The following is a 23,005-nucleotide window of genomic DNA, read 5'->3' as shown; positions in this document are numbered from 1 at the left end:
CCCCCCCCCCCCCCCCCCCGCCTCTTCCTTCAGCCCTACCATCTGCAGACACTCTGGGCCTTTCTGTTTCTGGGCAGCTTTTTGCCAAGATAACCTACACAAAGCCTCACATATTGTGTCACTGATAGGCACGACTCTGTCACTGTTGTATTTCACACCGCCCAAAAGAGGACGCCTGTTCAGCTGGCAGAGCCCCTCTGAGCTGGAGACCCCCGCCCTTTGGGAAGTTAGAGACCCCGGGGCAGGGTCAAGCCTGCCCCCTGCAGCCCCCTCGCTCAAAACATTTTTATACTGCTTTTTATTTTGGACCCCCAGCCCCACCCAGAAGATCTAAGCATTGCTCTGCAGCAGTCACACTGTGCACCGGGGGAGGGGCTGCCCCCTCAGTTGCTGCCCCCTCCAGGACGTGGAGGGGGGGCACTTTGCAAAGAGCGGGGAGGGGCAGGCGTGGGAGACCTGGATGGGGGTCTCTTCCCAATCTGGGAGAGGCTGAGCCTCACCAAACCCACCTGGGCAGACAGATGACCCACAGGACCAGGCTCTGGGGCAGCCCACAAGCACCTCCCATGGCAGCCCAGAAGATCCTGGACTGAGCTGCTCAGGTGGGTGTGGGCGGGCACTTTGAGGGCACCTTTGCAAACTGTAGGGCTGGCATCAAGAGCGATGGGGGGAGGGGTGTCAGAGATCGGGGTCCTCCTCAGTTGCATCCTTTCAGCAGCCCTCTTCCAGGTAGGCCAGGAGGTGCCCGTCAAGACATGCCGAACGCACCAGGGTGGGCACAGCCTGCAGAAGGCCCATTTGCACAACCGCAACATTCTCGGAGTATTCCTCCTTGTGACCTCCAAATGGTCCCTTTGGCGGCCACCTGCCAGGGCCCTCCAGAGCCGGTGGCTCCCTGCCCCAGTGGGATGCCCAAATGGGCTGAGACCGACCCAGCACAGCTGGAAAAACCCCTCAGGGCTCTCCCTGGTGGTGGGTGAGAGAGAGGCCCACTCCCCACCCCACCGTTTCTGCCAGGAGGGCCTGCGACGAACCTTTAAGCGATTGCCCCCTGTTTCCCCAGGCCCTCCTGGAGACGGCGCTCACCAGAGTGGTCCTGCCGATGCCGATCCTGGTTCTGCCTCCCATCATCATGTCTCTCCTTGAGAAGTAAGTGGGGCGCAGGTGGCCCCGGGGAGGGGGGGGTCTCCCTATGGGGCTGGAGGAGCAGGGAGGGGAGTCAAGGCCTCCCAGGCTGGCAGAGGGGACGGGAGGCTCTGGGGTGTAATTTTCCACATAATGAGTGCACGGGGACCTGCCAGGCTTCTGAAGGAGGGACGCTTCTCCTGACGTCTCCCCATTTGTAGCACAATCTCCCGTGTCTCACAATGAAAACGGAAAGGGGATCACATGGCAGAGAAACTTCCAGCCACTCGGGTGGCCGTCTCGTTCCGTCATCCGCTTTTATGTCATCTGCATAATTGATGAAGAGCTCCTTAATTTCTGTGTATTTACTTATTACATTTAGAAGCTACTCAACTCTGGGCGACCTATAAAGTAGAGGTAGAACCGTAAAACTAGGAGACGGAAGGGCCACCACGCGTGTCTGGGAAATGCACCACGTAGCAGGAACAATAGAGGGGCTCAGGGTTGAACTGGGGGCGTCTTTTGGTGCCCCTCTGAGCTTGGCTTTTTTGCAGACGTTTCATTACCTTACTGGTTAACATCACCGGTGCAAGCGAGTGTGGGATTTGCTCCCTGTTTATATACAGTAGTTTGCCCTGCCAGTATTGGTGGGGATGTGGTTTTCTCCTTGGTAGTTACTTGGATTTGGGTATTGTTTTCCACCCACTTCCTTCCCCTCCTCCTCCTCCTCCTCCTCCTCCTCCTCCTCCTCCTCCTCCTCCTTCTCCCAAGCCCTCTTCCCCTTGTAGCAGTGATGCTGTGGCCTGTTTGTACAATGAAACGGCTGCAAGAAAGCAACCCAGTGCGGAGAGCGCCCAGCACCCCTCATTTCCCCTTTCGTGGCTCTGACCAGACACATCGATGGCAGCATTGTTGACTATAAACACGGCCCTTCGTGCCCCACCCGGATTCTGCCAGCTCCAGGGCCTGCCCTGAGCCCCCCCCCGGCCGTCTCCCGCTCAGCGCCTCCGTCTCCACCTCCGAGACCCTTGCCGGCACCAAGCCCGAGAAGGCCTGGGCGTCCCAAGTGCAACTTCCATCTGGAAGGTGTTGCAGACCCTCCGAAGATGCCGGCGACAGCTGCCGCATTATGCAGAACGTGAACCGCTAATCAGCCATGTGCTGAAACTCGAGGGAAGGTGCGCGTTCGAGCTCAGTGACACGCCGTGTCTGCAGCACAGATGTACCGTCTGCACCATCTTTTTCTCCGAGTCCCTTCGGGGGTGGAGGCCCTGGCTTGCCGACCCCCCCCTTGGGCTGTTAGAAGGGGCTTCCTGTCTGCCCGAGAGACCCTGTCTCCAAGAGGAGGGGGCTCTGTGGGGAGACCAGTCCCCGGGGGCCCTTGCTGTGAAGAAGGGCACCCTGTCTCTCTTGGCAAGGGGGCAGAGGCCACTCAGGGTGGCAACAAGGGGTCCTGATATGCAGGTTCTGAGGTTTTGCTGGTTAAAGAAATACAGGAAACCAGAAAGTGCCTTTTAAGTTTTACGTTTTTATTCATCTGAATAGAGACGGACTCCTCTAAAATGAGAGGAGCAACAAATGACAAGAAATCCTCGTATTTATTCTGTATAATTACATAAGCAGCCCATCCAGCAAAGCTGACACCCATAAGATAAAGATTGCACCCAGTAAGTCTGGCACACCGAAGATAAGAAGGGAGAAGGCAGAATTAGCTAAACATGTTCCCATTTGGGTGTTTCCCTAAAGATATCGTATGTTCTTGGGTGGGTTAGGACATTGGGTGTTGTCCTGGCTGTCCTTTCCTGACCCTGCATCCAGGATTACAAGTGACCAAAGAGAGAGAAGCCATCTATATGTATTCACAATTAATACTGTCCCCTAATTCCTGGTCATCAGTCCAGGAGACCCCCACTTCCACTGTGGCTGTTTCTGTTTGCTGGAGGGGTTAGGGTCCGCTGCCTCCCATCCCAGCCTTGCCCCCTTCTTTCCAGGCTTCCAAGTATTAGCCCCCCCCCCTTTTTTTTTTTCCAAAACAATTTTTATTAGTTTTCCATTTTACACCAACACAGCTTAAGAACCCATGTGGAAACATGGTGATCAATTTTTTTAAAAAAACAAACCATAACATAGTAAATATATATGCATTATTTCTTAAAAATTTCCCTCTCTGTCTATATGGAATATTATAATCAAATTAATACATTTTCAGATGAATTCATTCATTACTATGTCTAACCATCAACTGCACTAATCAATAAAGAAAAAAATTAATCTATAAAAACCTATATTTCTTCACACATTTAAACTTAAACTTAATGAACTCTCCATTTATTTAAAAACATTATAATCAAGTCAATGTCTTTCTAAAACCAATTCATTCACTGATATAACATTTCATCCAAGTTATATACAGTAATTACAAATAAACTAACTACATTCTCTATTTATATTATTACAGTATAAGCTCATTAAAACATTTCTAAAACAAATTTTCATTGAATATATCGGGGGCCCTTTTTAAAGCTTTCTGGGAACCCCAAGGAAATTAGGGCCGATGCCAGTTGTTCTCCTTTTCAAACCAGGTTTCCAAAGCAGGGCTCTCCAGACTTGGCCACTTTAAGACTTGTGGACTTCAACTCCCAGAATTCCAGCTGGCTGGGGAATTCTAGGAGTTGAAGTCCACAAGTCTTAAAGCAGCCAACTTTGGAGAGCCCCAGGGGGCTGCACAGTGTGGGCTGACCAGCACCGACACCCCGCCCCCAGCCAGGATGGGCTGCAGGGCAGTGAGAGGGCTGGCCTTGATCTGATTCATACTTATGACGGTCGCAGGATCCCCTTTTATGACCTTCTGACAAGCAAAGTCAAGGGGGGAAGCCCAATTCACTTCCCAACTCTGGCAAGAAAGGTCGTAAAATGAGGCAAAACCCACTTAATCACTGTCTTGCTCAGCAATGGAAATTTTGGGCTCACTTGAGGACTAGCTGCGTGCCCAAGTGGATTTGTTTTCTAGCCCAGCTGATTCCTGCTGACTGTTCAAAGGGGGGATATTCTGGAGGGGGTATTTGGAGTCTTCTCCACTGGGAGAGGCTCAGTCTAAGCTGCCCCCTCCGACGGCCCCCAGGTCCTGCAGGGCCTGGCCCTGGGGAGGGGGGTGGCCCCAGGCCTGGCCGAGGGCTCCGCTTTTCCTTGCCGTTGATATATTTGTGGGGTATCAGCCGGGTTGGAAACACAGAAGAGGACTTCATCATGGCTAAGAGTCCAGGGGTAGGCAACCCTGGCTCTTTTATGACTGGTGGACTTCAACTCCCAGAATTCCTGAGCCAGCATAGCTCAGCTTGGAAACCTCTCCCTTTCCCCTCAGCATAGCTGGCTCAGGAATTCTGGGAGTTGAAGTCCACGAGTCATAAAAGAGCCACGGTTGCCTACCCCTGGCTAAGACAATCAGAATCGTGATATCAGATTCAGGCCCTGCCCAGCTGCCCCGCAGAAGGACGGAGGTTTTCATTTTGCTCCAGCTGAGCGTCTGGAAGCATCACGGACGTGGATGACACCCAGGGACTCCTCACCCGGGCTTGGCGATCTCGGCTGCAGGGAGAACAATCCAAACGGGCCTTTTCCAAAAGGCAACTGGACTTTCTTGGGGTTTTTTTCCCCTTGAAAACATTTCACTTCTCATCAGTTTTGAAGACGAACGGAACGGCAGAAGTTCCTTGGATGAGAAGTGAAACCTTTTCAACGAAAAAAAACCTAACGAAGTCCAGTTGCCTTTTGGAAAAGGCCCCTTTGGGACAACCAGGACCCCGGACGATGGAGAATCTCCGCAGATGATGGAAACAGCCATAGCTCCATCATAAAGTCCGAAGAATCCAGCCCGGACTTTTGTCCTGGACCTTCCCACTGAGAGGCCTGCCGAGCCGCTGGGTCCTTCCGCTTCCCGGGGCCCCCTTGCCACCGGATTTCCGCCAGTGAATTCCCACTCGGGGCTCCGTGACCTCACGGCCTCCGTCCAAAGCTGACCGGCTCCTTAGCCCCCGCCTGGCAGAGAAAGCCAGGGAAGGTGGGGGGCAGAGGCCTGGGGTGGGCAAGGCGCGCCCTGGCTGGTGTGCGGGATGAGGGTGGCGTCCTTGCGGGCAGCGGGCAGCGGTTGGGCCTTGCTGCGATTTGAAGAGCAGGGATCTGAAGGCTGGGGGCGAGCCTCCCTCTCGCTTAATTGTGAGTCATTTAGCCTGAACTTTACAAATGCTGAGATCTGAGTCCCAATTAAGACGTGGCACTTCATGTGATAATTAAGGCTTTTTCTTTAAATCAGGCCATAACTCCTGCTAATTAGGAGGCCGCAGCCATTGTGAACTGAATTGGTCCGAGTTGAAAACGCCCAGGGTGGAAGTCACACCTGGGAGCCTCACCAGCAACGCTCTAAATTGGTTCTGCTCCCCGCAGAAATGCGGAGGGGCCCAGCGGCTGTAATTAAGGGACGGCAGATCCCAAAAGGGAAGAGGGGCAGCAGCCCAGAGGGGCTGGGGCGTGATCCACTCGGACCCCAGTGGGCTGCCAGCTTTGGTTGCGGAGGTGCCGGGTGGAATTTCGAGGGACGCCCGTCACCCTTACCAGATGTGGGGATGGAGGGGAGGGGCTCCCCTCATGAGAGAGAAAAGCCCAGCTGCATGCGGAGTGGGGGTGACCGCCCGCGTCCTTCTGCCCTGCCTCCACGGCTCTGGTTTGTCCAGTCCCCTTAGACACGGCGGCCTCTTTGCGAGGGCAGCCTCTCAAGGCCTTGCCCGACTGGGGAGGCGATGACCCCGTTGCCGAAGCTCTCAGGGATGAGGGCAAGGCAGGTAAACAGGGGCTGCCCGGGCAGGGAGTGGGCAGCAGAAGAGCCTGGTGTCCTCAGTGGACAATGCTGCCCTCACCCTCTGGGCGCAAAGAGGGCAATTGTCAAGGGCCCCTCAGAGCCAGGGCAGGGTCAGGGGTGGGGGGTCACTGGAGCCTTCGCTGTCTTGACCGTCCCCTCTTGAAGGAGTCCAGAGTGGCAGCCATCACCGCATCCCTCGCGAAGTTTTGCTGGGCGGCAAAGAAAATCTTCCTGTGTCGGTCCTGAATCTCGTCCTGATTCCTGCTTCGCCCTTTGTGGGTCCTTGAGGAACAGAAGGAGAGAGAGAGATACAGACAGAGAGACTAGCTGGCCGGCCAGGACGGGAAATCGGGGCGTTCTGGCCAGGGTGGGTGACAAGGGCCGGACCCTCACCCAAAAGAGGCTCACTTCTGCGGATGGCTTCCACTCTGCTCCATCGCAGGCTCCTCGGGGCTAAATTGCTGGGTCTTCTCTCCAAAGAGGGCTGCTGGGAGGCGAGTGGGGCAGAGAAGGGGGTCCCTGTGGGGTTCTCTCTCTGACGGTGACGTCTGTCTGTCTTGCAGGACGGCTTTCCTGCGCTCCCGACCTCGGATGCTTCTCCCCGTCCAAAGCCTCGTGTGCCTTGCCGCCTTCGGCCTCGCCCTGCCCATGGCCATCAGCCTCTTCCCCCAGATGTCTGAGGTCAGTGACACGCTTGTTCTGGTCGCCCCCCTGGGGGGGGCAAGGGGGCGCTCTTGTGGAAGGGGCCAGGGGCACCCCTGAGTGGGGGGCATGGATGTCCTGAGCCCGCTTGCTCCAGAGCCCCAGCTCAGTGCCTCCGTGGGCAGGGTGCTCACTCACCCGCGGATCCCGCTTGGAGTGCACCCAGGGCTGCTTCCGTGAATGGAAGGGACCCCCACCACCACCTGGGACCCTCCAGGAGCCCCCGGGTCAGATCTCTGCTTGGAGTCTTTGGGGTGGGGGACAGAGAGTGCGTGGCACCCCAGAAAGTTGTTGAGCCGTTTACAAGGTTTTGCTGGTTTTGTCTCAACGTGGCAGGTGTGGCCCTTACTGGAAGGTGGTTCTCTGTTTGGGGGGGCGTCCCTTTCACTTTATGGGGTGCTGGGTTTGATTGCAAATAACAACTCACTGCAGGGAGGGTTTAACCAATATAACTAGTAAATAAATAGCGGGAGGGCAACGGTGCTGCCTGCAGATTTGAGAAGTAAATAAAATGTGGTGGTTTAAATCTCTCCTCGGTTTAATCTGTCTGTGGATTGGTGAAGCCGGCACGGAATTTGCATGTGAAAGTCCCGGTTTGGGCAACAGTTGGACAGGAAAAATCTTTTCCTCCTTTGTGTCCTCAGATCAGGGAAGGGCAGCTTCAGAGGACTGCCGCCGCTCCCCCCCCGTCCCCCCCCCTGCCCCTCTGCTGGCTTTGCCATGGGCCACCTGGAGTTTCCGAAGCCCTTTCATGAAAAGCGGGGCTGGGGTGGGGGTGGGCCGTTTTAATTAGAGCAGCCTTTTAATTGATCAAAGGACTTTAATGGGCTACCCGGATAAGCCGAGGGGAGCCCTCTGAGCAGGCAAGAGCCCCTCTCAGGCAGGGGCAGGGACCCCGCTTTGGCTTGCTCTGCCCTGCAGGAAATGGGGCTGGGGGGGAGGAGTGAAAAGGGCCCCTTGCAAGCCCTCCAAAGGGGCCGGGGCAAGCAGCAGCCCTGGACCCCGGAGGCTGGGAGCCCGGCACCCCAAGAGCGTGGCCCTTCTGGGCAGGAAATGGGGCGTTTGGCTTGGGCTCCTGAGGCAGGGATGGAGGAGGCCACCTGCCAGGGAGTCCCACCTGCAGGACCCCCGAGCCCCCTTCCCCCGGGGCTCCTGAGACAAGGGCTGGGAGGACCAGTGGGGGGGGTGGAGGCGCCTGCCTGCCTGCCTGCCTGGGAAGGCAAGTGGGTCTGGAGTGAACAGAGACGAGGCCTCCACCACTCCCGGTGCCGGGCAGGAGGGCCAGAAAGGGTAGGGGGGCCTTCCTGGGGGGGGGTCTGCCACAACTGGCCACGGGACAGCTTGCCACGGGACAAGAGTTACACTAATATCACAGAAATAGAGGAACAGAATCCTTCAAGAAAGGATATCAAAAGAGAGACAAAATGACACGCGAATGACAAGAATTAAATTATCTTTTAACTATTTTAAATAAATTGAATTGTTGAATTCTCCTGCAGCAAGTGGACCTGTGGTGAGCTGTCCCCTTCCCCTCCTGGCTGGCTCCCATTTCCCAGCGTGTCCCGGAGGGGCCCCGAGACCGGAGAAAAGGGGGCCCTTGTGGTGGGCTTGCAAAAGAGGCCCCTCTTTCCTCCGCCTGGCCCCCCTTGCCAAGCCCCCTCCCCAGCTGTGCCCCCTGCCCTGGCTGCTTCATCGCCCCTTTGAGTCTCGCCTTCGGCCCCCCTCCAGGGAGTCTTTCTAACTGATTGATTGATTAAAATTCTTTGGCTGCCCCCCCCCATCCAAAGGGATTCTGGCTTGCCAGAGCTTCAGATGAAAGTCTGGGAGGGGGCAGGGAAGGGGATGGCAGCACAGAGCAGGGATGCTGAACGGGAGCCTAGCGCTGGGTCCCTCAGCAAGGCCAGCCAGATGCTGCCAAGTGGGGGTGGGGGTGGTGGAAGGCACAGGAGTTGCAGGGGGCAACTCCTAGTACCCCCCCCCCCCCGCCCAGCGCCTGAGAGATGAGTTGGAAACCCTCCGAGTCAGCAGGCATTGCCAGGTCCGGGACCTTGAAACACCCCCCTCCATGTCAGCAGCGATGCCCTGCGTGATGCCCACTTCAGGTTTCAAACTCCTTCCCGAAGGAGGGGGGGCTTGGCTGGCCCTGCTGCTTTTTTCCAGCAAGGAATATTTATTTATTTATTTATTTATTTATTAAATTTATATAAACTCCTCCTCCTCCCCCTCCTCCTCCTCCTCCTCGTGGTACTCCTCTCTATGGGCGTCAGCAGGTGCCCCTCGGTCCCCCAAACATTCTAGCCCAGTGTTTCTCAACCTTGACCGTTTTAAGGCATGTGGACTTCAACTCCCAGAATTCCACAGCCAGCAATGCTGGCTGTGGAATTCTGGGAGTTGAAGTCCACATGCCTTAAAACGGTCAAGGTTGAGAAACACTGTTCTAGCCTCTCCTTGCGAGGAGCTGCCTGGCGCAGCCCTTTCCCAGCGCAGGTTGGGAGCAACTCTCCCTCCGCAGCCGGCCGGCCGGCCGGACCACCCCAAGCCGCCCCTGCAGGGACTGAAGAGCAGCCGAAGGTCCGCCCCAGGCCCGGGCCTCCTTCTGGCTCTGCGACCAGGGCAGCCGCTCCCCTTGGCCAATCTGTCTGAGCCTCCCTTTGCTGGCAGGCGCCGTTGGGGAAGCAAGAGGTTAATGAGCCAAGGAGAGAGCCGAGAGAGCCGTGGTGTTGCGGCAGCAGCCGCACGATGACAGTGAAGCAGCAATTACTAATTAGATGCAGTTTAACAGGAGGGGGGAGTGACATCTCCTCTTCGCCAACTGTCAATAATTAGCAGATCTGGTGAGGCTGAAATGTGTCCACAGTTAAAAGGCGGCTCCTGCTTGGGAAACCGGGAGGAGGAGGAGGAGGAGGAGGAGGAGGAGGAGGAGGAGGAGGAGGCGTTGGTGGGAAGGGCCGCAGCGAGGCTGGGGCGGGACCAGCCTCCTCCGCTGCCTCAGGGCAGGTGGGAGGGTCTGGCCATCCTGCTGGGGGGGGGAGGGCAGCGCAGGGGCTGTTCCCAGGTAGCACCAGGGCTGGAACCGGCGCAGCGTCAGGGAAAGATGTTGGCAGAATTGGATTCTGCCAGAACAAAGGACTGGCGTTCATGCAAGTCGCCTGAGCAAGTCGGCTGCCCAGCACCTAATCTGGCTTGTGCTCATTGTGCGAAGCCCTTGCAGAGTGTGGCCAGGATTTCAGCCCGGCCCCAGACCGCTGCCCCAGAGGCCTCATCTTGTCCCCAGATTTGGACCTGGCATGGATGCAGCAGGAGCTCCTTCTGGGCCTCATCCTGGGCAGGAGAGTTGGAGACCCTGGGTACGGGGTGGCCCTCGTGCCCCACGCCCTGCCAGAGCCACTCCAGCGGGGGTCTCTCCTGGGCCAAGAGGTGGGACTAAGGGGCTGGCACTGCTCGGCCTGGGGGCTCCCTGGGAGAATGGAGGGAGGAAAGAGAGAGAGAGAGAGAGAGAGAGACAGAGAGAGAAGAAAGAAAGAAAGAAAGAAAGAAAGAAAGAAAGAAAGAAAGAAAGAAAGAAAGAAAGAAAGAAAGAAAGAAAGAAAGAAAGGGAAGGAACGAAGGAAGGAAGGAAGGAAGGAAGGGAAGGAAAAAAAGGGAAGGAAGGAAGGAAGGAAGGAAGGAAGGAAGGAAGGAAGGAAGGAAGGAAGGAAGGAAGGAAGGAAGGAAATAGCAGAGGGGGCAAATCCTTCTTTTGAAAGGAACTGCTCAGCCGCTTCGGAGGGGCCCCTTCCGAGTCCAGGTGTGCCAGTCAGGAAAGTGCCGAAGAGGCTTCAGGTGAGGAGTGGGAAACCTGCCCTCTCCCTCCTGGCAGCTGCCTTGCTGGCCTTGCTGGGCCACATCAACCCAGCATCCGTCACGGAGGGAGAGGCCACGCGGGCGGCCCAGCCCCGGACTCTCTCTGGGTGCCTGGGATCCTCTGGTGGAAGTGGGGCAGCAGGATCCCTGGATGGCACGGAAGGTCCCACCTGGCGCCTCGCAGTGCCCTCCTCTGTCTCAGGAAGTCCCAGAGGGGCTTCTTCCAAAGGCAACCGGAGTTTCCTGGTGTTTCCTTGAAGACGTTTTCGCTCCTCCTCCAAGAAGCTTCTTCACATCGTGAATGAGGAGCGAAACGTCTTCAAGGAAACACCAGGAAACTCCGGTTGCCGTTGGAAGAAGCCCCTTTGGGGCAGCCCTGGACGGCCGAGAGTCTCCGGAGGTGGATCTCAGGAAGGCTGCCTGGAGCCTGGCAGGTTTCCTTCACTGCCCTCTGGATGGACTCTGCTGGAAAGAGGGAGAGGGGCTCCTCCCCGCTTGTGCTTCTCTCGGGCTCTTCTGAGACCCCTGGAGGGCTGAACCCACCAGGAGACCCCCGGAACGCCTTTGCCCTGCAGACGGGCAGATCCCAGTCTTGGCAGCACCAAGCAGCCTTCCCCATTCGCCCCACTCCGGCTTTCTTCCTACTCACGCAGCCCCCAATTTGAGGTGAGAATTTGCCTCCAGTCTGTCCAGAGGCCGCTCTTTCTCTCTTTCACTCTCGCCCCAGTGAGGAAGGTCAGGCCCCCACTCCCCTCCTGCATCTCCAGATCTTGCTGACCTTTGGAGGGGGGGGGAGAGTCTTGCAGGGAGAGCTGGGTCTTGCTGGGTGTGTGTGTCTGTGTCAGAGATGAGCTGCCAAAGTTGCTGATGTAGAGCAGGGCTTTTCAACCAGTGGTAGGGGTACCACCTGTGGTACATTGGCACCTGGCAGGGGGTACGCGACCATCCTAGAAAAGTGGTAGCGGGGGAGGGGAATGAGCTGAACCCGTGGCAGCACCGCACAAGCCTGAGCGAGAGACGGCTGGAGCTGCAGGGCTGTCAGGGCTCAGCGGAAGCGCCAGGATCAGCGCCAGGCTCCAGCTGGAGCTCGGCACTGATCCTGGTGCTTCTGCTGAGCCCAGAAGAAGCGCTGATCAGCTGGAATGTTGCAGCATCTCCAGGAGGAAGAGCGCTGCCGGGCGGGCAGGCAGGTGTCTTGCTCGGCTGTGGCTTGGGGGGCACTTTTTTCAGTGCCATTGTAACTTCGAACAGTCACTAAGCGAACTGTTGTAAGTCGAGGACTACCAGTACTTTATCACTTTTTTCTTTTTCTTTTTTTTGGTCATCAAGTTTTTGACACCTTGCTAGGCGACTGGTGGTACTCGGATATTGCCATATCCTAAAAGTGGTACAATGGGTGAAAAGGTTGAAAAGCCCTGATGTAGAGGCTATCCTTCTGCTTTTGGATCTGTTGCCCATTCCGGCCCCTCCCTCCCCCCAAAATAATGCCTTCCTGCTCCCCCTCCGTTCAGGCAGCCAAATGTCTTATTGACCCTCTGGCCGGCCAGGGCTTCTCAGGCCCCGGAGCAGCAGCAGGCGGCAGGGCTGTGTCTGCCAGCCAAAGTGAAAGGGGGAAAGGGCTGCTAGCAGGATGGAGGAGGCCGCAAAGAATTCCCAGGAAGCAGGAAAGGGAAGATCTGGTTCTTTCTCCAGAAGCCTCTTTTGGCCTCCCCAGGCCCAAAGGCCACTGGACCCCGGGGTCTGCGTCTCCTGGCCTGCGCTCTGCTGGAGGTCATTAAAGGTGCTGGGACACCTCCTTGGCTGACCTCCACAGAGGCTGCAGAGGGCACTGCCCACTCTGTCCACGGAGGCTTCAGGCAGAGGCATGGATCCAGACTGCAGGATCTTGGTTACTGTCTCCCTGCTGGGTGTGACAAAGAAGTCCGGCCAGAGATGGACCAAGATACTTCTCTCAGCGTGAACTTGGGGGCACTGAAAGACATTTTCACACTAGGGCAGGGGTAGGCAACCTTGGCTCTTTTATGACTCGTGGACTTCAACTCCCAGAATTCAACTCCCAGTTGAAGTCCACGAGTCATAAAAGAGCCAAGGTTGCCTACCCCTGCACTAGGGGTTCTGAAACAACTTCTGGATCAGCCGGTGAGCAAGAATCTGTTGAATTTGGCATGATTTATCCCAAATTATGATGTCTGGCCTGAAAGATGGGGGTACGGAAGAGAGAAAGAAAGGTGATGGACATGGTGATAAGATGACTAGAATTCTTGTAAGAAGAACCCACAAAGAAGTCACACGTTTTGTCAAATCGAAAGACACACAGCCCCACTTTTTCTCTTACAACCTAAAATGTAGGTGAATTCTAAAATGCTGTGGCTTTATGAGCTGACTTGGGGTGGGGGTGGGGGCTTTGCAAGATAGTAGCTCCCCCGAATGTTCTATATATGGTTCCCAGGAAGAAAAAACTCCACAAAGGACACCTTGTTGGCTTAGCTTGGCTTTCTTTTTACACACCTGGACCCACAATATCTGCAGACACGGGATCCACCTGGATTTGCAGCCTTGCATCCTCTCGAGTCGCTTGCTCTCCCGTGCTGATTTTCTGAGAACCACCAGGAAGAACTTAATGAACTGCTGAATCCAGTATTTGAGGGGCTGCCAGAAAGAAGAGGAGGGGGCCAACTTATTCTCCAAAGGACCTGAAAGCAGGACAAGAAATGATGGAAACCGATCAAGGAGAGAAGCAACCTGGAATTAAGGAGAAACTTCCTAACAGGGAGGACAATTAATCAGTAGAACAGTTTCCCTCCAGAAGTTGTGGGTCTTCCAACACTAGAGGTTTTGAAGAAGATATTGGAGAACCATTTGCCTGAAATGGCAGGTAGAAGGTCTCCTGCTTGAGCAGGGGGTTGGACTAGAAGACCTCCAAGGTCCCCTCCAGCTCTATTCTGATTGATTGATTGAAGGCAGAACAAGAAACAATGGTTGGAAACCAACCGAAGAGAGAAGCAACCTGGAATTAAGGAGAAACTTCCTGACAGTGATGACAATCAACCAGTGGAACAGAAGTTGCCTTCAGAAATCATGGGTGCTCCATCACTGGAGATTTTTATGAAGAGGCTGGACAGTCACCTGTCTGAGATGGTATAGGTTCTCCTGCTTGAACGGGGGCTGGACTAGAAGACCTCCAAGGTCCCTTCCAGCTCTGTTCTGATTGATTGATTGATTGATTGATTGATTGATTGATTGATTGATTTAATCCAGAGCTGCCCTGCATGAGCCTAGGAAAGGCAAAGTATCCAAAGAAAAGAAAGAAAAACTTCTATCAAGGAGTTAAACATTAATACGGAACCAAATCTTCTTAAAGATTGGTTCCCTTCAGCATCGTCCTTGCGAGCCTCCCTCCTGCAGAGCCTGGGGGCCTGGCGTCCAGGGAAGAGGGTCCTCTGGCCTCTGCTGACCAGAGCCAGGGTCCCTGCTGGACCAGCTCTTCTCTTAGGAAATGCCCTTCACCCTTTGGCCACCTCGTGGCTTTGCTCCTGCTCCCTGGAGCAAGGAAGGGCATCTTCTCCCTCTCCAGATGACCCTGGAGAGACCCCCACGGTCTTCTTTCCCCAAATTTCTCCAAGCTCTGCTTTCCCACCCTTTCGACTGTCCTTTGCACCACTTGTGGTTTCCACCCTCCTCGCTGGGCTTGGGACCCTTCCCTGGAAGCCTTCCGATCGTCTCGGCATCTTAAAACTGTGGGGAGGCAGACTGGGCCCCCCGATGCTGCAGATGTGGTCATTTCCTCCCTCCCCCCACCACCCTCCCAAATCATCCCCCGTGCTCTGTTGTGCAAACAGAGGATTCTTTCTCCCCCCCCCCCCCGCAGGGAGGATCAGGACAAGAGGTTCAAAGGCAGCTTTTCACACCTTGCACCTGCAGGCTGAGCTGGATGCTCAGCTGCCAACTCAAAGGAGAGGAAGAGTCTCCCGATTCCTTTTGCAGAGAGAAAGTGGAGGCTCTGAGAGCTGTTGGGGAACGTCACTCATCCCTCGGACGTTCCCTGCTTTAAAACGTCAAAACACTCGGAGGTGATCAAAGGCCAGGCCGGAAGAGGCACGGCCCCGCTCTGCGCCCCGGAGCAGGTAATGGCCCTTTCGGGATCTCCCAGCGGGCACCTCCGCCACGGGGGCCCCTTTGCCATGGAGACTAAAAGGCCAGGTGTTGTGGGGAGGAGCAGATGGAGACCTTCGGAGGCCAAAGGTTCCTCAGGAAAATGCAGGTGAGACACCCCAGCCTTGGGCGACTCGTTCTCCAGGCGGGGTGGGGCGGAGGGAGGCAGACCCTTGGCGGTCTTCACTGCCGGAAAACAAAGGCTGCCCAGGTGCGGCTTCTCTCTGTGCCTCTGAAAGGAAAGCTGGCCCATTCCAGGCTGAAAGAGCCCCTCTTGAAGACGCTAAGCCGGCTTTCCCGGGGGGGGCCCTGACCCCCTCCCTGGTCATCAGGGGCTTGGAGAGGCCCATTAGCCCCTCCCCCGCCTGAAGGGAGGGCCTGTCCCAGGTGAGACGATGGACGGCGTGCAGAATGACTGGCTTTGGGTCCGACCTCCGTTCTTGGGCTCCGGAAATGTTCTCTCTGTTGGGCTGAGGTATTCCCAGCCGGGGCAGGGACCCCAGGGCCGCCCCGTAGAAGACGGGGCTGGACTGTCCAGAGCTGCTCCAGGAAGTTAGACAAGAAACAGTTTAAATTACAAGGAAGAAGATTTTACTGAGACATTAACAAACAAACAGTGAGAGCCGCTCAGCTGCAGATGGGGCTCTCCTTCAGCAGACGACCTGAAACACGGCCCTTTTTTGCTCAGTCTAGATCAGGGGTCCCCAACCCCCAGTCCATGGACTGGAACTGAGCCGTGGCATGCCAGAAACCGGTCCGCACAAACAAGCAAAGCCCCATCCGTGGAATGCAGGCAGCACACAAAACCAGGCCCCCTCCGGTCCGCAGAAAAATCTCTCCACGGAACCACTCGCTAGTGTTCAAAAGGTTGGGGACCTCTGGTCTAGATGATCTTCAAGACCTCTTTCAGAAATACAAACCGAAAAATTATTCCAGGGATCAGAGAAAAGACTGCGCTGCTCAGTGTTCTTCGACTGAGGCTTTCTGTCCCACCAGGCAGCCTGAAAAAGCAGAAAGAAGGGCAGGATTCAAACCCGAGACCAATAGGAAGTATGCCTGGGGCATCCCTATTCGCTTTCCATGAATTTCAACCTTCAGGGTGCTGCAGGAATTGACTGCTGGAGGTGCTGAGGACCCCCTCCTTCAGCAGAGGATTTGGGGAACTGCAGCCAGGCGGGCAGACAGCAGCACCTGGAAAGCTTGTTAAGCAGACCGGGGTGCAGTTGCTCTATAATTCCCTTAAAAACAACGTGGTACTTACCAGAAATCGGTGTAGATTTGTCGGGAACCACATTTTTCCTCTTTGCATTAAATACCCATTTAGAGCGTACTTAAAGAGTTAGCACCTGGAGGATTGAGACTCTCCATAGACATTAGGGGACTGGAGGCTAAAACATACAAGGAACGGTTGCTGGAATTGGGAATGTCTAGTTTAACGAAGAGAAGGACGAGGGGGGACATCATAGCAGTCTTCCAGTATCTCAGGGGCTGCCCCAAAGAAGAGGGAGTCAAGCTGTTCTCCAAAGCCCCTGAAGGCAGGACGAGAAGCAACAGATGGAAACCGATCCAGGAGAGAAGCAACCTGGAACTAAGGAGAAACTTCCTGACAGTTAGAACAATTAACCAGTGGAACAACCTGCCTCCAGAAGCAGTGAATGCTCCAACACTGGAAGTTTTCAAGAAGAGACTGGACAGCCATTTGCCTGAAATGGTATAGGGTTCCCTGCCTGAGCAGGGGGTTGGACTAGATGACCTCCAAGGTCCCTTCCAACTCTATTATTATTATTATTATTATTATTATTATTATTATTGTTGTTGTTGTTGTTGTTGTTGTTGTTATTATTGTTATTGTTATTATTGTTATTATTGTTATTATTATTATTAGTTTGTGAACCTTTAGGAATTTTCTATATTTCTGCATAAACACGATCTAAAACGTTACATGTTTTCCACATTAGTCCTCAAACTAGATAAAAAGAGCTTAATTAAACTCAGGAGTCAAAAATATAAATCAGTGAACAAGTATAATATTTTTGAATCATTTTTTTTTATTGGGTGCTCTTTATCCAATCTGAGGACTTATATGGAGAAGAGATCAGGTTTTAGATCATATTTATGCAGAAATATTGAAAGCACAAATTCACAAACTCTTAAGCACCACCATACTTACCGTTATATCTTCAAATGCACCATAATTAAGATTGCATTAATTATACAATTCATTGTTTAGGCAATCCAGAGGCCCACTTAAGTTGATATCTCAGGTTTTTAAAATAAATAGGAATTGTGTCCATGTAGTACTTCTTTCCAAAATGGATAACCAGTCTTGCCAGGTCATCCTTATCTTATTCTTTGATTGCATAGGATCTTCATCAATTGTGGAAATGTTGGGGCCGTAATAATATGTCTGGTTCCAACCGAGCAGTTCACACAGTCCCTCGTGGCGATGCCAGATGGACGGCATGATCTAAAAGTGGTTAGACGGCTGGTCCACAAATTGCTCCCAAATCATGCTTTTCAGTCAATCCTTATCGTATGAGTAGGTATTGTGTGGAAAAGCTAAGGATTTGGTTCTGGGCCCCGTGTAATACTTTTATTATGACATCAATGAGGAGTGGGACGCACGCTTCTCCCGTTCAGACGAATTGGTTCAGATTGAACCAACGTAAAAAGAAACAAAATTCAGAATTCAGAAAAATTCGAGAGATCAAAGCATCAGGCTTCAAACTAGGGGCTACCTGCTGCGCAGAGGTTTTCAACTTATGAAGCAGAAGTGAAACACTGAGCTGATTATAAACTGAACGTAAGAAAGCAGGTTTTGTGGCAAGAATAGGCAAGGCAACTTCGCATTGGGCTCCTATATCAGTGGTGGCGAACCTATGGCACGGGTGCCAGAGGCGGCACTCAGAGCCCTCTCTGTGGGCACGCGCACCGTCGCCCCAGTCCTAGGCCTTCAGGTGGGTTTTATAAAACCTTTTCGCTTTAGGCCTCTGCCGCCGTGTGCAAAAAAAAAAGAAGGTTCAATCAGTCAATTTCAACTTCTCGCGGGAAAAAAAAGATCTCGCAAAGTTGGAATTGATTGATTGAACTTTTTAGTCCTACCCAGTCTGCCGTTACCACCACAGCGATACCCACCCAATGGGCCACGCCTACCCAATGGGCCACACCCACCCGGCACTCGATGATGCATAAGTGGGTTTTGGGTTGCAGTTTGGGCACTCAGTCTCTAAAAGGTTCGCCATCACTGTCCTATATTGTTCTGCTTCCGTTATACCCCACCTCCAGGGTTGTGGGGTTCGACCTGGAGCACCCCCTTTTAGGAAGGATGTAGCGAAACTGGAAGGGGTTCACAGAGGGGGAAGGAGGAAGACCTGGAGAGCATCCTACACAGGGAGAAGCAGCCTTGGAAATGACCGGCTGGCACAGGAGTCATCATCAAAGGAAGCCGAAGTCTCTTCTGCCCACTTTCGGAGTACGGGACCTGCCAATCTTCCTCACGCGAAGACCCCTTCACCAGGGGCATCAGCGACCCAGAGAGGGGTGGGCTGCCCTGTGGGCAGAGGCTGTAGGTGGACCTCTCTCTGCCTGTCTGTGGTACGAGCCAACCTCCATCGGTGCCAGGCGCAGTTGCTGCCCGTCTCAGCCTCGCCGGCCCCTTGGAAGGGAGCAGGGCAAGGTGGTGCCAGGCTGGAGGTGGCCTCCATGGCTTTGCCAAGAGAAATAGCTGGCCTTGGCGGGCCCACACCTCCCAGCAGCTGGCACAGTGGATCTCCTCCACGTCAGCCGGGCAGTCGGTCCCCCCCCCTCTCTCGCAGGAGCACTCCGCGTCCCCCTTTCCGCATTCTGCTTTGTGTTTAAATAAGAAAAGGAATGGTGAAGTTGCTAATAATGGCTGTAAGAGAAAATATGCTACATCTGCTATGGATAGCAGTACAAAATTAGCTACTCACACCTCTGACACCCAAGATGTCTTCCCTTAAAATACCCCCTCGGCTTCCTTTACATAACTTGCTGATGATATTTAAAAGAAATACAATTTTGCAATTACTTCTTCTTTCTGGTGTATATCATTTTCTTTTTATGTTTATATATTTCTCCTTCATTAGTGCAGACTGAAGGGTGATTAGATCCCTTCAAACATTTTACAGAGGTTAAACGTTGATTAAGATTTAATTATTACTGTAAATAGCTTGGAATGACATATGGTGCAAAAACCTGACATATGTGCATTTGAATAAATGAAGTGCTATTTCCCAGAATGCACCAGGAACTGTTTAACAGCTTTGGTGAAGGGTTATGTTGCACCTCATGTTAAGATTTCTTGGATGTTATATTTTGTTGGGTTTCTGCAGCTGAAAGCTAAGAACAGTTTTTCCAGTTTTTAAAAACATTGAATATTTTAAATACCTAAATTGTTTTGCACAAATTTTTGCTAATTTGTCTAACTAGGTTAAACATTTTCAAAAGCTTTTAGGTTTTCCATGTAGGTTCCTAGCATTGTTGTGTCAGCCTTGGCACTGCCACGCATCGGTACCATTTTAAAGTTATAAAATAATAATTTTGAAGGAGCAGAGCGAGTGTCCTGCTTTCCACGGAGAGACCAGGGTCCTTCTTCTGCCCCTTCCAGGGTGCAGAGAGGGTGGTCCTCAGTCCCTGCACCCCTTTGGCGGACCAAAACAAGGTTTCAGTACTGGGGGGGGCAGTATTTATTTTATTTACTTCTTTTACTTACATGGTCATTCAACTCACAAATCAAACCATCTTGCAAGAATCATAAAAGCAACTCCTATCCAAAGCCAACGGAACTGACTGGCAGGGGAGGGCACCCCTCGGACATCCCCCCCCAGAGATGGGTTCCCTCAACCCTGTGGGGGCCACCCTGTCTTCAGAGTCTTAGAAAAGCCAAAAGGGTCTGGGGGGGGGGATTAAAAGAGGTATCCGGCTTCCTTAAGTCTTGCAAACCCATTTCGTCCTTTAAAAATCCTCCACCTGGGATCTTGGAGCCGACTAAAATGGGGCATGTGAGCTCCACCTGATGGAGGCGTGGGCCTTTGGGGATGCCTGGGGGGCCTTTGAAGCGAGGGAAGGACATGCCGAGGGAAGCAACGCGCCCCCCACCCCTTGGCATGGGGAGCAGAGGGGCAGGGCCCGCTTCGCTTCGCTTAGGGGCAGCATTGAGGTGGTTTGCGAGGAGCGTCCAGCGTGGGATGTTGTGGCGCCGAGAACATGCATGCATGTGAGAAGGAAGGGGAGGTTTCTGCCTGGTGTGGGGTCTGTAAGGGTGAAAGGGCCAGTCTTGTTTAGAAGGGGGTGATGGGGCCCTCCATTCTGGGAGAAGAGGTGGCCCCCCTGCCTCTCCCGGGATCCCCAAAGAAAGGAACCCAGAGGGAGAGGGGGCAGCCCTGGCTGGACACGGCAGCAGATCCTTTGGGGTCCCATCGTGGCTTGTAGACTGCAGGGAGGGAGCGCTCTCCGCATCCTGGGCGCGTCTCACCCTCAGTCGAAGCAGCAGAGGGACCTCCCTATCCCCCACCGCCACCCTCCTTCGCTTTCAGCCTCCAAACTCCGAATGCTGGCTTGTGCCTGCATTTCCTCTGAGCTCGGCATCGCAGCTGTGCTGTTGCGATTCTTCCAGATGATTCTTCCCGCTTCCTCTCTTTCCCACCTGTCCCTCCAAGAGACAGTCAGCCAAAGGCAGCCGCCGAGGTTGGGGGGGGGGGAAAGGGGGGTGCTGAACGTGGCGATCCCTCTTGCCTGGCAAGACCGGGTGGGTGCGGCCACCGATGGGGCAGGCTTTGGCCCTCAAGCCCACAGTGAAAATCCACGGGGGCTCCTGCAGAACTCTGCTTGTGTATTAACAGACTCCACTAACCTCACTGGTGTACAACTGGTGTAATTTTTTTGGGGGGGGGGAAGTGAATTAAAATGTATATCTGCTCGGAGAGAGCCGTTAAGCACTAGGGAGCAGTAGGTAAGTCTCAGTGCTTTTGCTAGTTAGAGCAATCTTACTCCTTCCTTCCATGGCATAAATGGGTGGGTTGCTCGGGCTCCACTTATGCTGGCCAGGGATGATTGGTAGCTGTGCTCCTGTAGCATGTCTGCACACACCATGCCTCTCACCCCCGGCTAGCTGGGGAAGGGGCTCCAGAGCCAAGGTGCTGCAGAGCAGAAGCCCCCTGCACCTGGCCCAGCAGGAGGGGCTGGGACTGGCTACTGGCCGCCTTTCAGCCCTCCAGGATGCCCAGCAGGTAACAAAACCCCCCACCTGCCCAGGGCCTAGCAGAAGCGAGTAGAACGACGGAGACCCCCTGAGCTTTCAAGCAGTGGGCCCAACAGGCTTCCTTGAGCCTTCTAAAGCCGCCTGTCCTCCTGCTCGAAAGAGGAATCTGGCTTTGACAGTGAGGACAAAGCCCCTTCTCGGGTTACTCGCCTGCAGTGGGGAGGCCTTGCATCAAAAGACGCCTCGTTGCCTTTGGGTCTCTCTGGCCTCGGCTGCTCCGAGCCCCTAAGGTGAGGCCCAGCTTCTCCTTGGAGGAGGTGCTGCTCTCGGGCTCCAGAAGCTTCTTCTGGCTCCTCTGAGGACGGTCAAGGCCAGAGGTGTCCAGACATGGCCACTCTTAAGACTTGTGGACTACAACTCCCATCATTGCTGGCTGGGGAATTCTGGGAGTTGAAGTCCGCGTGTCTTAAAGTGGCCACCTTAGGAGACTCCTGGTTAAGGCCAACCCAAGAGACTTGCCGTCGGTTGCCCACAGCAGCCCTCGCTGGTCAAGGAGCCCCTCTTCCAGCATGGCTGTGACCCGGATGCTTTCTGCTTGTCTCGGGTGAAATGGGCCCCCGGCCATCAGGCGTCGAGGGCTGAGTCTCGGTGAAGAGAGGGATGGAGAGCCTGTCCACATTTGGCAGGCCGGACCTGGCCACGAACGTCTCCTTTGCCTTCCACGTGAGGCAGGTGGCTGGAGGGGGGGACCTTCTAGCTGCCCTTGGTCTCCCCAGGATGCACCCCCAGTTGCTGTGTCTGGATAGCTGCGTTTGCTCAGGCATTCTGGCCTCAACCCTGCTTCCTCATTTGGGAAAGGGTCCGTCTTCATCGAATGCCTCCCCCCTCTGGCCACTCCTGACAGCTCCCGGCTGAGCTGTGGCTGATGGGCCAATCAACTACCTGGTTATTGGTAACCCTCCACCTTCTACCTGTTCCTTCCTGGTATCTCCAGGTATTGCTGGGAAAGGTGCCCAGAGCTGCAGCTTGGCATGGAGTCCGTGGGCTTCTGAGAGGTGGGGACGGTGTGATGAGAGAACTTCCAGGGCTGGGCTGTGTGAGCAGAGGAGATTCAAGGGGGCTGGGGTGGCACCCTCCACAGAGCCAGGCCTCTCCTCCTCTCTGCAGCCCCTGGCAGCTCTCCCGGCCCCCATCCCAGCGCCCGCTGGCTCTTCTTCTGACCCCGTTTCATGCCGCCTTCTCTGCAGATCCAGACCGCCCGCTTGGAGCCAGAGATCGCCCAGGCCACGGCCAGCCAGACCGTCACCTACAACAAAGGGCTGTAAGTGGAAGCAAGCCCGGCTCTCGGCGGCAGCACCCAAGACGGCACAGCGGCGGCGGCAGCGGCAGCAGCACCGAGAGGCGTGAAGGGAGGAGGGGGTGGGTGGGGAGGGGGCGGAATACAATAGGAAGGAGAAGACGACAAAGCTGCGGCTTGTAACATCTTCCCTCCGTCAAGAACGGAGTGTAAATTAGCACTTTCCGAGACCCGGCATCTCACGTTGGTCGAAAAGATTAATATTTAAAGTTCTCAATTAGCGACAGTAACAGCACAAAGAGACTGGGGGGGGAAGAATCAGGAACTGGGGGGGGGCTGGTGGAAAGTCTGGCTTCCTCTGGCTCTGCTGAGCTCCAGGCCAGTCTGGCACCCCCCCACCAGATGTGTGGGGATGCAGCTTTCAGGGCCCCAGGGCCCCCACTGCCATGCTGGGAGCTGCAGTCCCAGACAATTTGGGGTGGGAGCAGCTGAAACAGTTGCAGAACATGGGGGGCCGAGCTGCAACTCTGGGAAGGAGGCATTTCAGTCCCTGGGCTGGGGGGACTCGAGGGGGACCCCGTCCATCTTGGCTTGCCCAGAATCTGGCTGGAGCTGTGAGGGTCACTTTGGTCCCAAGCCCTTCCCAGGGGGGGGTCTGCATGGTCCTCCTTCCTTGCTCCTCCCCCACAACCTCCGGCCCCAGGCCAGCCCCCAGCCCCTTCCCCCTGTGCACAGCCGCCTTCTGCAGTTTTCTCTGCTGGGGGGGGCAGATTCTTTGACTTGCAGACTCCCACGGTGGAGACTCCCACGGTGC

At 54.7% G+C, this 23,005-nt stretch overlaps 1 protein-coding gene across 1 annotated transcript in view; it reads left to right on the top strand.

Moving 5' to 3' along the window:
* SFXN5 (sideroflexin 5) overlaps nucleotides 1–22,219 on the top strand; it is a 53,916-nt gene extending 31,697 nt beyond the window's left edge. Inside the window, exons 12-14 of the mRNA XM_015825193.1 lie at nucleotides 1,064–1,149; nucleotides 6,541–6,658; nucleotides 22,142–22,219. Coding sequence (XP_015680679.1) covers nucleotides 1,064–1,149; nucleotides 6,541–6,658; nucleotides 22,142–22,219 — 282 coding nt within the window. The remainder of the gene's footprint in view (nucleotides 1–1,063; nucleotides 1,150–6,540; nucleotides 6,659–22,141) is intronic.
* Nucleotides 22,220–23,005: the final 786 nt, after the last annotated feature.

Source organism: Protobothrops mucrosquamatus, unplaced genomic scaffold, assembly GCF_001527695.2.
Source record: "Protobothrops mucrosquamatus isolate PMUCROS unplaced genomic scaffold, P.Mucros_1.0 scaffold2540, whole genome shotgun sequence".
Lineage (NCBI taxonomy): Eukaryota > Metazoa > Chordata > Lepidosauria > Squamata > Viperidae > Protobothrops > Protobothrops mucrosquamatus.
This window is presented reverse-complemented; position numbering and strand designations above follow the sequence as displayed.